Genomic DNA, 15,872 nt, shown 5'->3' on the forward strand with positions numbered 1-15,872 from the left:
AAGCAAAGCCTCTTCCCCAGCGTAACACATACCCTGGTTTCCAGACTGAGGTCATAACACCCTTAAAATACACTGTTGGTTCACCTCAGAAGATTTCTCTGTAGTTCAGAGTCTTTTTTTTTTTTTTTTTCCACACCTCTTGCAGAGACCAGGAGGCTGAGGCCTTCTGTTTGAAGCATTCCTGGTAGAAGCATTACTTCTAGGAATACTTTGTCTACAGTTCCTACTCAAATGTTCCTATTCTACCACAGTGAAACATCTAGGGTTTCGAGTCTTCTGAAACTTCTGGAGATTGCTTCCCAGACTGATTAATAAGTGTTGTGTATCCCTGGGTGGCTTTGGACTCAGAGATCTTTCTACCTCTGAATCCTGAGTCCTAGAACTGAAGGTGTGTACCATTATCTCCTAGCTTTCTGAATCTCAGGCAAGCTTTAATAAATTATAAATAATATATCATCACATTCTTAAATATAAAGTGGCATTTAAATTATGTATCACATGGTCAGAATACCACACAGGCTTTCCCCGGAATTAGAACTGAAGCAGAAAAGACCTTTAGCTGTATCTCATCCATGTTACAGTAGTTACTCCTTTTCCGCTAAGCATCACCAAACACATTCATCACCAGCGAAGAACCCTTTGTATGCTAAACATGAAAATGACTAAGCGTGTTTACTAATTTTACGTAGCAATTTAAGGTTATAATAGTTACCACGAAGTCAATCCCTCACCAGGATAAATGATTTTTTTTAAAGGTAGCACTTTTCAAGATTGCTTTCAGCTAAGAAGTAAATCGATAAAATGCCACATAAACCAGGCACTGGTGGTACGGGGGGAGGGCGTGCAGGACACAAATTTATCATCTTTTGTTATATGAAACAATACTTTCACGGAAGCACAGACATACGGCTGCATGGCGAATAGGGGAGTCCAGTGGTTAAAAAAAAATGACACCAAAGTGACAAGCTCCCGACGTCTATTGTACGGTAAGGTGCTGTCAACAACTTGAGCACTGCACAGAAGTGTTAGACATAAAGACATTATCACTCCAAACTATGCAGCAATGCTGATACAGACTAGGGGTCTTGATTGGGTTCGTTTTCTCTGCTAACTAAAAGAATTCAAAGGCAGGAAAAATTCCCAGGTAGCAGTAGCAGCAGCAAACAGCAGCAGAAAAAGCCAACAGCTAAGAAAGGCACATAATCGGGGGGTGAGGAAAAACGCGCTTGCAACCGACACACCCAGGACTACGTAGATCTTGTGCGGACACGGGGAAGCCGGAAAACCCGGTTTCTTTCCCGACAGTTGGGTTTATTTTCCCCGCCTAATTTAGAGCTGGACAGTATTAAGATGGGACGGCTGACGGGCTGGGCCAACTGTTGGGTAAATGTATCCTGAAAGGGGCTCTTTTTAGAAATTGTTACCCCAACTCGCCAGTAGGGGGCCTTCTGGTGGACCGGAAAAGGACGCACGGCTTGTCAAGAGGCGAGGAGCTTAATGCCATAAAGGAAGCTCTCCTTACTTAAGGTAGCAACGGCCCTCCAAGGACTCCGCACCTCACACTGAACTTACGAGAAAGACACGAACACAGGAGACGCACACGAGCTAAGCAATAATCCTGGGCTTTCACTCAGGGCCTCCCGTTACGCACAGCAACAGGAGGCACAGTGAACGAAGGACCCAGTACGCAGCAGATTGAACCACACACGTAAGCCAATCCTGGGAAGTTGGAACTTGCCACAGTGCTGCAGCCCTTTAGGGAACCGGGTGGTTGGCCCTGAAAAGGGCCTTTAGGCAGAGAGGGAGAAAAAAAAAAAAAAAAGCCGAGCAGCTAGCTCAGCCGCCGAAGCCGTAGAGCGTGCGGCCCTGGCGCTTGAGCGCGTAGACCACGTCCATGGCGGTGACGGTCTTGCGCTTGGCGTGCTCCGTGTAGGTGACCGCGTCGCGGATCACGTTCTCCAGGAACACCTTCAGCACCCCGCGGGTCTCCTCGTAGATGAGGCCGGAGATGCGCTTGACTCCGCCACGGCGGGCCAGGCGGCGGATGGCGGGCTTGGTGATGCCCTGGATGTTGTCGCGGAGGACTTTACGGTGGCGCTTGGCGCCGCCCTTGCCAAGACCTTTCCCTCCCTTGCCGCGGCCAGACATAGCTAGAAAGGGGAAAGCAAACCGACTGATAACATTTCCAGCGCAGCAGATCGCCCTTATAGGGAAGGTGCGGACCGGAGTGAAAACAGGAAGCGCTTTGGCGGGAAGTGCCTGGGGCTGGGGGAGGGGCCCTCGGCGCCAATTTAACACTACAGATTATAAATGAGAAGATAATTTCATCATCCCCCCCATACTTAACGTTTTTCTTTGGTACTATTTGTATACCACCATTCTTATGTAACTTGCATATATCGAACATCGGAAGACTCAGGTGCGGACTCTTAATGTTTGCGAATGTTTAAAGAGATTTTTACCATTTTCGTTGAATGGGTCCCCGCGGTGTCCTTGTAAAACAAAATTTATTGTACAGAGGGCGGTCGGTGGTGGCGCAGTCCTTTTAATCCCTGCAGAAGCAGGGTAGATATCTGAGTTCGAGGACGGCCTGGTCCGCAGAGTGAGTTCCAGGACAGCCAGGACTGTTTCGCCGGAAAGCCGACCAGCCAACCAAACAAACAAACAAACAAACAAACAAAAAATAGGAGCTGGAGAGATGGCTCTGAGGTTAAGACTACTGGTTGCTCTTCCAGAGGTCCTAACACACTGTGGTTCACAACCATTCATGAGACCTGGTGCCCTCTTCTTGCATGCAGGAAGAATGGTGTATACACAATAAATAAATCTTCTAAAAAGCATGTACAAAGGCAAGAATTGTAACGTTTACATTTATATTTTTTCAACTATTTTGGCACTAAGCATACTATCTAACCGTAAAGCTATAGTTTAAGGACCGAATAAGCTAATGCCAAAAACATCTTTCTTTCCTTCTTTCTCTTTTTTCTTTCCTTCCTTCCTCTCTGTCTCTGTCTCTCGCTCTCTCTCCTCTCTTTCTTTCTTCCTTCCTTCCTTCCTTCCTTCCTTCCTTCCTTCCTTCCTTCCTTCCTTCCTTCCTTCCTTCCTTCCTTTCTTTCACACTACACAGCAGGGTGGTGGGGGCGCACCCCTTGGATCCCAGACCTCCGAGGCAGAGGCAAGCGGATCTGGTCAGCTTGGTTAGCCATGGCTCCACACCGATCTCGAAAAACAAAATCAAATGCAAACCAAAAATTGCTAGCCCGGCCTGGTGGCCCGTTGGCGGATGTCTTAAATAGCTCGAGACCAGGGTGAGTTCCAGAATAGTTAGGGCTACACACTGAAACCCTGTCTCGAACGACCAGAAAGAAAATAAAAATCGATTTAAATCAAAACCCCACAGCTTCTGAATTCCAAAAAAAAAAAAAAAGTGGCCATAACCTGAGTAGCAACCAACAGATTGTCAACACTTAAAATGCTTTAACCCCATTCATTAAATAGATGTAATATGGATTACTGTGGGACGTCTAACGCTAAATTCCAGATGGGAAGATGTCAGGGGAAAATTCGACTAGATAGGCTAAACCTACGTTTTTAAACCTAGACCCATACAAGCCACGACACTGTTGGGGGCAAAAATAACAACTTAGGTTTGGAGTACCACAGCTATAAGACAGTGTAAAAGTGCACAAAGTGCCGTTGTCTTGTACAGGTGTCCAGCGCTTTAAAAGATATTGTGGATGGCTCTGAAAAGAGCCTTTGGTCTGATTTTAAGTGGCTTCGATCAAGCTAACTCATTTCCCCTTGGCTTTGTGGTGGCTCTCGGTCTTCTTGGGCAGCAGCACCGCCTGGATGTTGGGCAGGACGCCGCCCTGAGCGATCGTCACGCGGCCGAGAAGCTTGTTGAGCTCCTCGTCGTTGCGGATGGCCAGTTGAAGGTGGCGCGGGATGATGCGAGTCTTCTTGTTGTCGCGGGCCGCGTTGCCAGCCAGCTCCAGGATCTCGGCCGTCAGGTACTCCAGCACGGCCGCCAGGTACACCGGGGCGCCGGCGCCTACCCGCTCCGAGTAGTTGCCCTTGCGGAGGAGGCGATGCACGCGGCCCACGGGAAACTGCAGGCCGGCCCGGGAGGAGCGGGTCTTGGCCTTGGCGCGAGCCTTGCCGCCCTGTTTGCCGCGTCCAGACATGGTCAAGAGGAAACAGCCGTTAGAAACTGTGTAGGAATGAAAGCCGCAAGAGCTTGACACTTATAGTTTTCTCTGGGCTCGAAAAAGATCCCTTGCGATTGGCTGACGTCTTCTTTTCATTTCGACCAATGGGATTCGTTTGTGCCAACGCGTATTTCGATTGGGCAGGAAATTGAGATGACGCCACCTATAAAGCATCCAATCAGAGGTGGGATTTTCTGAGCCTCATTTGAATAACAGGTTATAAAAAGGGAACGGCCGGCCGCCTGGTCGTTGGAGAGCAAGCAGTCGTTGTGTCAGTATGCCTGAGCCGGTAAAGTCCGCTCCCGCCCCGAAGAAGGGCTCCAAGAAGGCCGTGACCAAGGCCCAGAAGAAGGACGGCAAGAAGCGCAAGCGCAGCCGCAAGGAGAGCTACTCCGTGTACGTGTACAAGGTACTGAAACAGGTACACCCCGACACCGGCATCTCCTCCAAGGCCATGGGCATCATGAACTCGTTCGTCAACGACATCTTCGAGCGCATCGCGGGCGAGGCTTCTCGCCTGGCGCATTACAACAAGCGCTCGACCATCACGTCCCGGGAGATCCAGACGGCCGTGCGCCTGCTGCTGCCCGGGGAGCTGGCCAAGCACGCCGTGTCCGAGGGCACCAAGGCCGTCACCAAGTACACCAGCTCCAAGTGAGCGCGCTGACCTCATGACCCAAAGGCTCTTTTCAGAGCCACCTACACTTTCAGAGAAAAAAGGTGCTGCACATGCGGTTTCCTGTGGTCGGTTCCGGGAGCCAGATGTGGGGGCGTGTTAATAACTTTTTGCTTCAGCGCTCAACAGGTCTCCCGTGAGTTCCCATTCTGCCCCCCTCCCCCTTGGACTTGCCCGAACTAAGGGTCCTGCTGAGACGCTCTTCCTGTAATAGTTTTGCAATTAAGTGAAGGAAACGGATGGTAAGGTCCCTGGTCTTCGCTAGTTAGTGGGCCAAGTTGGAATCTTGTTGGCACACTTAACAGGTTAGGTCAGCGAGTGAGGCAACTGCAGTCATTTTACTTAAAGGGGATGCTGTTGGGGCAGTGAAGTCCCCTGGGGGGGGGATTACCAAAATTAATATGCGGGCACTAAGTTAATACTGACCTTATCAAGATGCTAAAGTACATTTTCTTAATGTTCTCGCTTCCACCAAAGCCACCCCTGTTTCCTAGACCGTTTGCTATCTAGTAGACATTGCTTTCATTATCTGCTACTCACCTAATAAGCTTGGTAGGATAGCAGACTATTATGCTCTGTCATTACCGATGGCCTGTAAAGTTATCGAAAAGAGAAAGGAAACTTACTGGAGTTAAATATGCATGTGTCCTTCATACCCTGAAATTCAATCTCAGAAATCTACTGTTTTTGAAAATATGTAGGGGGGGAGGGGGTGGTGGTGGTGGTAGTGGTGCTTCACACCTTTAATCCCAGCCCTCCGGACCAAGTCTACAGAGCCAGGTCTAGACAGAGAAAAAGAAAATAAAACAAGGAAGGAAGAAAAGAAAAAATATGTAAAATGTATGTTCAAGGTTGTTTTTGTTTTGTTTTCCCTTTCAGCAGCATAGTTTGTAATTCAAAAGACTAGATGCAATCTGATCCACAACAATACAGATACTACTAGCAGGTATCTTTTCACTGTTAGATCGTGATTTTTTTAAAGTTCTTAGTATTCGCTATGTCATTGCATTTTCTATTTGTTTCTCATGGCAGGGTTTCTCTGTGTAGCCCTGGCTGTCCTGCAACTTGCTTGTTCTTGTAGACAGGCTGACCTCGAACTAAAAACATCCACCTGCCTCTGCCTCCCCGGTGCTGGGATTAAAGGTGTGTGCCACCACACCCAGATTGTCACTTTATTTTCATAGCTCCCTTGTAAGGTAAATTACACTTGTGCACTCTACTGCAGATCACTAGACACATGTTCAGTGACATTTAAGAAATTACCCAAGTTTGCACAGCTAATAAGCTACAACTCCAGCTCCTGGGCATCCAACACCCACTTCCGACCTAGTGCACCCACACGCGTGGCATACATTCACACAGATATACACAAATAAAAATAAAAGATCCAATAATCAAGCCGGGCGGTGGTGGCGCACGCCTTTAATCCCAGCACTCGGGAGGCAGAGGCAGGTGGATCTCTGTGAGTTCGAGGCTAGGCTGGACCGACAGCCTCCAAAACAATACAGAGAAACCCTGTCTCGTAAAACCAAAAAAAAAAAAAAAAAAAATCCAATAATCATGTACCAAGTAGGCTCTTATAAGGAAAATTCTAAAACTGAAAAGGTACTCTTGTGAAAAAGGCTGTAATTCTGTAAAGGCTGTAAATTCTGCAATATGATTGTAACTTGTATGCCAGGTACAATCATGCCCACGTATCTGTAACTAAACTTGTTGGACTTTCTACTTTATGTCATTTTACATTTGGAATCATGATTTTTTTCATATCTGAAAAGCATTAGGCTAGAAAGAGTTGAAATAATAGGTCTATTTTATTTCCACAAATATTATAACCAAATTCTATCTCTTTACCCTTCAAATCTGAAGGGGGGAGGGATTTAAATTTAAAAACAAAAACATGTTTGAGGGCACACAACTTTGAATTCCTCAGTGGTATTACTTAGAATTCACTCAGACAGAACTTGGAAAGTTTAGCCCAGTTCAGATTCTTAAGTATACTGACCTGGAACACCTAAAACCTCAGTGTTTGTATAGACAGGAAATATGGCCTTTAAAAATTTTTTTCTTTTCTGGTTTTCAGAGACAGGGTTTCTCCGTACTGCTTTGGAGACTGTCCTGGAACCTGGAACTCACTCTGTAGACCAGGCTGGCCTCGAACTCACAGAGATCTGCCTGCCTCTGCCTCTGCCTCCTGAGTGCTGGGATCAAAGGCGTGTGCCACCACAGCCCAGCGGCCTTAAAATTTTTAACGGAAGACTTTCACATGTGTAGGAACCCTCATGGTGAAAAAGGAGAAAGACAAAAAAACAAAACAAAACACCTACCGTCGTGACTATGCAGAGGAATCTAACCCTCCATTGTGGGGCCCACGTATCTTCCTGCACCTCTCTATGCAATGAGGCAGAAGTCACAACTTTTAGACCCTTGGTGACAAAGGGCAAACGTCTGAGATGATTCAAGGCCACAGAGGGAGGCGCACAAGTACACAGACAGTAGTCTCTTTGACCACTGTGCAGTCATGGACAAGTCATATGGAACAGGAACTTGTTAGGGGTAGAAAAACACCCAGTTTTCAGGAAGCTTTGTGATTCAAAGAAGACAATTTCTACAACAGGAAAAACAAGTAAGTAGTACAGCTTAAAGCAAAATGAATACTACAGGAAAAGAACTAAATGGGAGCTACCCTACAGAGGGGATGACACTCCTCCCAGAAGCCATAGGCATCTGAAAATAAAATCCTAGTGCCAGATGTGACCATGTGATAGCTCAAGTTTGGGAAAGCAAGTCCCCCAGGACATCCAGTGTGAAGCTGTGAACCTTCATTTCAGAATACAAGAAAAAGCCATAACAGGCCCTACCTTTGAGAGGATGCTTCAGGGGAAGAGCACAGACACGCAAGGATTTCCCTGCCGGACAGGATCCCCAGAAAACCTGACAAAATGTTCGCCAAAGACGGACCATGCCGTGAGGCAGAGCTGTCCTTGGCACCGCAGGACTTTGGCCTCTTTGACCTTGCCTTACAAAAATCTGAAAAGTGAATTTTATGCTCCAGAGAAGCAAAACACCGACGCATCCTCGACGCACGCCTCCAGAGGACAGTAGAGTTTCAGTGAAAATGACATTTAAAATCTGCAGTCAGCAGTATCTCAGGGATGTGTTAAGTTCCCACTGGAAAAATCTCTTTAGGAGAACATGCCTACTGGCCCCGTGGTGTAATGATTAGTGCTCTGAACATTGAATCCAGTGGTCCCAGTTGAAATCTTGGTGGGGCCATCTAGGTTTTACGCGTCCCAGTATTAACCAACCCCTAATCCCGCCCACCACACGCTTTCACAAGTAGAGCTAGCTTTCTCCGTCCTCAGAAATATGAGCTCACATGTCCAAGCAGGCCCGCAGTCAGTAATCGATACTGCAGGGAGCCTCCTCATGCTAGAAACCAAGTTCAGGCGTGAGTGAGGAAGGGCACATTCCTGGGGTCTCCTTATTCCTGGAAAAGAATACACATGTGCGTTTCCAAAAAAAAAAAAAAAAAAAAAAAAAAAAGGATGCCCGATTGTGTCAAAGATGGAACTAAGGCTCTATGCTTTTCTAATTTTAGCTAAAAACTCACCTGGGGGAAGAAAGGCTCCTCCACCCCCTCCCCCAACCCCACGTCCCAACCCCCATTCTTGGGCACCCTCCTGGAAGTCCACCCTTAGCTGTAGAAGGCTCTGCCCTGGCAGAAGCCAAAACTCTGCAAGACACTAGCCATTTGTGGTTTAACTGAAGATTGTGTGTGTGTGTGTGTGTGTGTGTGTGTGTGTGTGTGTGTGTGTGTGTGTGTGTGTGTGTGTGTGTGGAAGGGATGGTGTTTGTTTTTAACTGTGCACACAGTAAAGGCTGAGGCCAATTGTTTCCTTCTTTGCCATGCAGGAAGGAGGAGACAGAATCCCTGAACTAGCTCTTCCTCTTCCTGCTTAGTAAGTTTCACTGTGTGCTTGATGTGTCCTGGGCCATTAAGGAAAATGGATGGAAAAAAGAGAAAGAAGGAGAATAAAAGTCCCCAACTAAGCGAGGAGGGGGTTATGTGAGCTTACGTGATCAGAAGCCCAGACCCACGAGCAGCGGCCACAGCATCGGCAGCTACTCCCTTAGCCCACAATCGTAGGATGTGCTCTGGCCGTGGAATTCCAGAGCACAGATGTACCAACTAATTCTACCTAACCAAAGGCAGTTATTGTCCTCTCAAGGCCGCGACAAGTGCCGATTCAGAACCAGGAACCAACAGCAAAGTATGATCGTTTCTTCCTCCCTATGTATAAAGACTTACTGTGTTAAATAATCTCTGTGGCTATGGGAACCCTGCTGAGACTAGCAGTCTCAGGAGTTTTCCCTTCTTCTCAAGGCCTTTTCTTTCTGATAACCTTTGGTATGCTAAGTAATCTGTGTAACCGCGGGAACCCTGCGGACTGGGACCGCAGACTCCGGACTCCCCCTCTCCACTCTTTTTTTTTTTTTTTTTCCTTTAAAAGGGCCTTGCTTTTGCGGCTCCGGGCTTCAACTCTCCCGACAGAGTTGAGCCCTAGCTAGCTGGTTTTCTGGAAATAACCGACCTTCTTGTACTTGCATTCCGTGTCGTTAAGCTTCTTGAAGCCTTAGGGTCCTCTCGGAGTGGGCACAACAGTGCTCTGAGCAGAATTCCAGGGTGGCCCTGGAGACAGCAGAAGTACAAGCTCTGCTGGGCCCACAGCCTCTGCTGAGGCCCCGGGCTCCAGATCCACCGGCGCTATACTGTTGGTCTTTGGAAAACTGATTGAATTAGTGTCTTCCGGTCCGGCTGGTTGTGTCTAACGAAGAGTTCGGAGTTTTTCCCATGAGTCTGGAATCCACCAGCCTTTTCCCAAGGATTTCTTCCTTTGTCTCCACCGAGGTTTAGCAGTTTATAATTTTCCCTGGTGTAATACCTATGAAAAGGGGGGGGGTCTTTTTTGTTTTTGTTTTATTTTTGTTGTTGCTGATGTTTTTGTTTTGTTGTTGTTGTTTTGTCCTGACCTTTCTCGGTCGGCCTTTGGGAAAACCCCAGTTGCTAAAAACAGTTACCTTGAAGGAAATCCAACAAGGAGTTAACCGATTTCAGTTTCTTATGTGGTTTTCTGAGGTGGTGGCGCTAGATGGAGCACGTGATCCACTAAAGGTGTGGAGGTGCTCGGAGCTTGCATCCGTGACCTGGGAGGCCAGGACGTCCCTCACCGCAGGAAATCCAGTATCTATCAAACCACTGTAGCCAGACTGGCGTCTGCAAAACCTCATCTTCTCGGAGTAGAGCTGGTCAGATGCTGAGGAACATGCTGGGAGTTGGACTTCAGCCGAAGCCCCATCAACCAAGTGACCTCTCTGAGTCCCTACTTTAACGGAAGGGCCACAAGCTTCATCGTGGTCCACCGCGACAAGTGCCGATTCAGAACCAGGAACCAACAGCAAAGTATGATCGTTTCTTCCCCCCAACGTATAGTTACCCAAGTAAAGGGATACAGGTCCCTCTGAGGAAGGATGGGAGAAAGCCTAACAGTAAAACTTTTATCAGCTATTTCAGTAAGATTCTCCCCAACCCAACCCACCCCACCCCACCCCCCATTATGGGGGGACCTGGTCTTTTCTTCATTCGGAGAATTCTGGATCTGCAAACTGCGGAGAACCGGAGCTTATTTCTCGGGTAGTTCTCTCAGAATATCAAAAACTTAGGCAAAAGTTTCCCTCACATTGGAAACCTGAGAGGACTGTGGTTGAAATCCAAGCACAGACGACTGCGAAACGTGAAGACGGAGCTGCTGACGAGCTGAACTGGAGGCGAGGCCAGACCGAGCCACCAGGGATTGTTACAAACTAAGAAAATAAACACAAAGTAACACTTTTATTTTGGGGATTGGTATGTAACTATCTATACTTCAAAAGTAGGAGGAGAAAGCTCTAACACATAACAACCACTCCTACTGGGAGTGGGGTTCGAACCCACGTGGGCATCCGCCCATTGGATCTTAAGTCCAACGCCTTAACCACTCGGCCATCCCAGTTTCGCAAATGAACACATATCTCCATTAGAATAGACACACCTCTGCAGAATCGTTTGTTTTGTAGACTCTGTTGAAATAGAATGATTATGACGGCGAATTCTTTTCTCCCAGCCTTAAGAAATCGCTCTTCCGGATCACCTCTACCAATCTACAAAAATCTTTATTTTTTCCTTGATTTGCAAAGAAAAGCCACCGGTCGTGGGGGAGGGTCGGGGAGACTCCAGCTCCACAGGGCTGGGATCACAACATGCTAAGTACACCAGGGTTGACCTCGGCTCTGCGGTTAGTTCGATGACGCTCACTTCCAGGAGGACCATCTTCTTTCCCTTGGGTAAATGTTAAGCCCATCTAAGGAGGCGGGAAAAAGGCAGCACCGGGGAACCTGTGGTGATTTTTGAGCAACTGTGGAGATATCTATCTTATTGCTCTGTCAAGGAGACATGCAGTGTTTGTTAACCATACCACAGTTTGCTGAAGGAGAAAATAAGATTTAAAAAATAAGAAGAGGGCTGCTCTTGGACCCACATTCAATTCCCAGAACCCACATGGTGACACGCGACGGCTTGTCACTCCAGTGTCAGGGGACCAGATGCCATCTTTTGAACTATGTGCACTCTGGCAAGCACATGGTACACATACATACGCTGAGGGACACAAACATATACAGAAATGAGAATAAATGAGACAGACGTTTTAAAGAAGAAAAGCCCGTGGTGGCTCATGCCAGCATTTGGGAGACAGAGGCAGGACTTCCAAGACTACACAGCAACATCCTGCTCACCCCCCCACCTCCAGAGGGAAGAGGAAGAGAAATACTTTGCTACCATGAGACAAATAAGAAAGCAATGTAAATGTGTTCATATTTTCAATTAGTTTTGCACTCGAGATACATTCAGATGGTTCAACAACGGAGCATTTGCCCTTTGATCCCCTCGGTTTCCCTTACCACTCTTTCCGTTTACTTTGCTTGGGGCGCGGTTTTGTTTTATTTAAGACAGTGTCTTGCTATATACTCCGGACTTGCCTCTAACTCTCAGCAATCCTCCTGCCTTGGCCTCCCACGTGCTGAATTACAGGCAGCCCTCAGTACGGGGTGTCATATGCATGGCCTCAGCCATGCTGGGAAGAGCACACACAGGATAGAGTCTCTGCCAACTGACCTGCACCGTGAACCAAGAAGAAACTTAGGGGACAAAAGAAATCGCTCGTCCTGTTTTACTAGTTCCACCACGTAACTCAAGGGGTCCTTATTTGGAGTAGGTTCCTACTGACCCTCAGCCCACAGTGAATGTTGTCAACGGGTAGATGAAGCTATTTTGACTCCAGAGTATTCATTTGGAGTCTGTGGGTTTGGTTGTGACGCAGAAGTCCTATGAAGATGGCCACGCCTGATTAAAATATATATACATGACCACGCACACCTTTTGTTTTATTTTTGTTTTTCAGTTTGTTCTTTGAGACAGAGCCTTGGGTTGCTCGGGCAGGCTTGAACTTCCAGTTTTCTGCCTTACCCTGCTATGTACCTGCTGTGCTGGGTTCTATGTTTTGGTAGAGATGGAGTTTTTTATCATTAACCAAATCTTCTGCCACCTGAGCCCTTGTAGACCAGGCTCTCCCTAAACTCACAATAGTCATTCCATCTCAGCACCTCAAAAGCTGACATTGCAGGCCTGAGCCACCATACCTGGTTGTGATATTGTCCTGATTGAGCTCCCAGACTCCAAGTTACTAGCCCTTCTTCCAGTATCTACACCAGGTACCTCCCTACTCAGAAGTCCCTTACCATCTCCTGATCGGCTCAATAGGTAATCCTTGGAATATCACTGAAAATGTTCATCTTCCTGCCCTCCACAGACCAATCTGAATTTGACTATCCCTTCGCAAACCTAACCACTTTACAGAAAGTTACTGTCCTGTTTCCAAAATCCTACCTAGGCAAGGTTTTCTGAGGTTGCTTCATGTCTCTGTTCATCCAGTGTCCTTCTGCAGAAAAATGTCTTGAATACTTTCTAGGGAACTGCATTGAATGCATCATTTTAAGCGTCTGATTGCTGTCACCACAGGAATGTGTCTTCTGTCGAGGTGGCACGGTACTGGCTGGCACTGGCACAGGCCTATCTTGTAATTCTGCATACTAGGGAAATCTATCCTCTGAGACTCAAATGTTTGCTTTTGTTGCTGTGGTAAAACACCATCACCAGAGAAGGATGAGAGATGCCATAATAGAAGGAGCCATTATAGGTTTGAAGAGAGATCTGGCACTAGTGAGATGTCCAGAGGCCTACAAGGATGACACCAACTGGCAATCAAACCAGTAGTGGAGAGGCTACCTTAAATGCCCTTCCCTGATAATGTGATTGACGACTTCCTTGTTTGCCATCCTAGAGCCTTCATCCAGTGACTGAAGGAAGCAGAGGCAGACACCCACAGCTAAACACTGAACTGAACTCCTGGTACCCAGTTGCAGAGAGGGAGGAGTGATGAGCAAAGGGGTTAAGACTTGGTGGGTGAAATCCACAGAAACAGCTGACCTGAACAGGGGGAGCTCGTAGACCCCAGAATCATAGCTGGGAGGCCAGCATGGGACTGATCCAGACCCCCTGAATGTGAGTGTCATTGAGGAGTCCTCAGCATTCTTTGGGGTCTCAGGCAATACATCAGCATTTAGCCCTGTCATCCAGATGGACTTTGGGGATGGAGGGATGCTGTCTCCACCTGGACACATGGGGGAGGGTCTAGGATCTTATCACAGACTTTTGAGATCCCCCTAGAAGGGCCTCACCCTCCTTGGAAGTGGAATGGGAATTGGGGGAAGGGTTGGGAGAGGGCTGAAGGGGGCGGCGAGAGAGGAAGGGAGGTAGGGGGAGCTGAGATTGACATGTGAAGCAAACTTGTTTCTAATTTAAATTTAAAAAAAGAAAAAGAGGTAAAGAAAGAAAGAAAGAAAAAAAAGACACCATGACCAAAACCAACTTGGGGGAGGAAACCATATGTTCTCATCGTGGTTGAAGGAAGTCGGATCTGTAATTCAAGATAGGAATCTGCAGGCGGGAACTAAAGACCGCAGAGGTATTCTGTTTTCTGACTTGCTTCATACTCAGCCAGCTTTCTTATACAGATTTAAGGCCACCTGGTCAAGGTGGCACTGCTCACGGTGAGTTTGGCCCTCCTACATCAATCATAAATCAAGACAATGCCCCACAGGCCATTCATGGATGTACTGACCTTTCTTCTCTGAATGTTTTTCTTCCTACAGGGGTAAAATCTACTAGAACTTTGACCTTTTTTTTTTTAATGTGTCTGGGTGTTTTGTCTGAGTTTATGTCTAGTGTCCTTCATTCAGCAAAAAACATATGGACAATACTTATTATGTGCCAGGATGGGCACCAAGGATCCAACAATTAAAAGATGAGAATGAGCCAAAGCATCACTTCAAGGAATAAATTATGACCTTTGATGGTATGAAGATGACAGCAAAAATAAGGGACCTCAAGGTTTGGAGCTGTTAAGGAGGAGAGCCTTCTAGAACAACGAAGAGCAAATCTACTGATGTCCAGGTCCAGTGACAGTGAAGAAAGACCAGGTGCCCATAATGAGGGCTGTGAATTCAGGACATAGAGGCAGTAAAGCAGAAATCTTAGCTAATGAATGACTGGGAAATAACTCAGAAATTAAGCTTAGCAGTTGCTAGGATACTCAAAGGTCACTGATTACCTGCATGATAGTGATAAGTACAAGGTATATCCCTAAAACATGGTTCGTTATACTAAAGGAGAGGTAGGTTAAACCAGAAAGAACTCCCAGAACATTTTTGGATCAAATCGAATGCTCGATGCAAAAGCAGTCCTTGGCCCGTACGGGGATCGAACCCGCGACCTTGGCGTTATTAGCACCACGCTCTAACCAACTGAGCTAACCGGCCAGCACGGCTGTTGCTCCCTTCCTTTGTACTCATGAAAGATCTTAAACAGCATTAAAAAAAAATGATAATTGGATAATTACAATAAGTAATCATACGGATTCATTTTGTTCCAGATTTGCCCTTAAGGAGCGCTGTGTTATCCAAAGTAATGTCTGGAGTTCTTTGTTTTTGCTTTCCCTTAACCCAGATGAGCCAAGCCTGATAACGGTTTTTTTTTCCTCTCTGCCCTACCCGCAGCGCCCACAGTTGCAGCTCATATCCACAACCACACACCCTCAGATGCGGCTCCCACGCGGCGATGGATGAGCTGAGATTTCCTCTGGCTTCAGCAAAAAGCCTTTGTCAACGGGAGGTCGTTCCTTCAATCCAGATATCGTATGCAACCCTTTAAGAGAAAGTTCTTCTTTGGTTGTGACTTTTTTTTTTTTTTTTAATGAAGTTTGTCATTTCCAAGCTGCTTTGCAGGGTTGCTGAACGTTACTAATGCGTGAGATCATCTTCAAATAATACATAACTACAGTGCCTCTCAGTTGTGGCTCCGTGGCTTAGCTGGTTAAAGCGCCTGTCTAGTAAACAGGAGATCCTGGGTTCAAATCCCAGCGGGGCCTTTTTTGCATTGATCTCTTATTGATCCCACCCGGCAATCCTACTGTCTCAGTATAACTTCATATCCCATAGAGTGGAGCACATCCAGCCTTTTAAACTTTGCAGAGAAACAGAACACCATTGCATCGGAAGATGGAGATGGGAAATGGAGTAATTCAGAGAAAGCTTTCAAGTAACTCCTGAGGACAGGACCGAACTGTGGGTAACTTTGGGTTTGAGATCATGAGATTAGAGATGCTGAAGTTTGCTCCCTCACTACACATTGTTTGAGGAGAAGTAATGATAATTTATGAACTTTAAGCACATCGAGAGTGACAATGCACACCAATAATTCTACCATTTGTGATATGGAAGTGAAAGGATCAGGAGTTCGATACCAGCTTCTGATATATAACAAGCTCCTACATTTT

The 15,872-nt window shown here is 46.8% G+C and overlaps 3 protein-coding genes and 3 non-coding genes across 6 annotated transcripts; 2 read left to right on the top strand and 4 right to left on the bottom strand.

Annotated features, from left to right (window-relative positions):
• Positions 1-1,780: 1,780 nt before the first annotated feature.
• On the bottom strand, positions 1,781-2,187 carry LOC121143565 (histone H4). Its single transcript, XM_040755693.1, has one exon. The coding sequence runs from the start codon at positions 2,146-2,148 to the stop codon at positions 1,837-1,839; it is 312 nt and encodes a 103-aa protein (XP_040611627.1). The 5' UTR covers positions 2,149-2,187; the 3' UTR covers positions 1,781-1,836.
• A 1,547-nt stretch (positions 2,188-3,734) lies between these two features.
• On the bottom strand, positions 3,735-4,230 carry LOC121143556 (histone H2A type 1-B). Its single transcript, XM_040755683.1, has one exon. It carries the CDS (start codon positions 4,182-4,184, stop codon positions 3,792-3,794), a length of 393 nt encoding a protein of 130 aa, XP_040611617.1. The 5' UTR covers positions 4,185-4,230; the 3' UTR covers positions 3,735-3,791.
• Positions 4,231-4,442: 212 nt separating this feature from the next.
• On the top strand, positions 4,443-4,910 carry LOC121143564 (histone H2B type 1-C/E/F/G/I-like). Its single transcript, XM_040755692.1, has one exon. It carries the CDS (start codon positions 4,486-4,488, stop codon positions 4,864-4,866), a length of 381 nt encoding a protein of 126 aa, XP_040611626.1. The 5' UTR covers positions 4,443-4,485; the 3' UTR covers positions 4,867-4,910.
• A 5,941-nt stretch (positions 4,911-10,851) lies between these two features.
• Trnal-uaa lies at positions 10,852-10,934 on the bottom strand. Its single transcript has one exon. It is a non-coding gene; the product is annotated as a tRNA-Leu (tRNA).
• Positions 10,935-14,782: 3,848 nt separating this feature from the next.
• Trnai-aau lies at positions 14,783-14,856 on the bottom strand. Its single transcript has one exon. It is a non-coding gene; the product is annotated as a tRNA-Ile (tRNA).
• Positions 14,857-15,390: 534 nt separating this feature from the next.
• Trnat-agu lies at positions 15,391-15,464 on the top strand. Its single transcript has one exon. It is a non-coding gene; the product is annotated as a tRNA-Thr (tRNA).
• Positions 15,465-15,872: the final 408 nt, after the last annotated feature.

The sequence above is a fragment of the Mesocricetus auratus genome, unplaced genomic scaffold, assembly GCF_017639785.1.
Source record: "Mesocricetus auratus isolate SY011 unplaced genomic scaffold, BCM_Maur_2.0 Super-Scaffold_100013, whole genome shotgun sequence".
Lineage (NCBI taxonomy): Eukaryota > Metazoa > Chordata > Mammalia > Rodentia > Cricetidae > Mesocricetus > Mesocricetus auratus.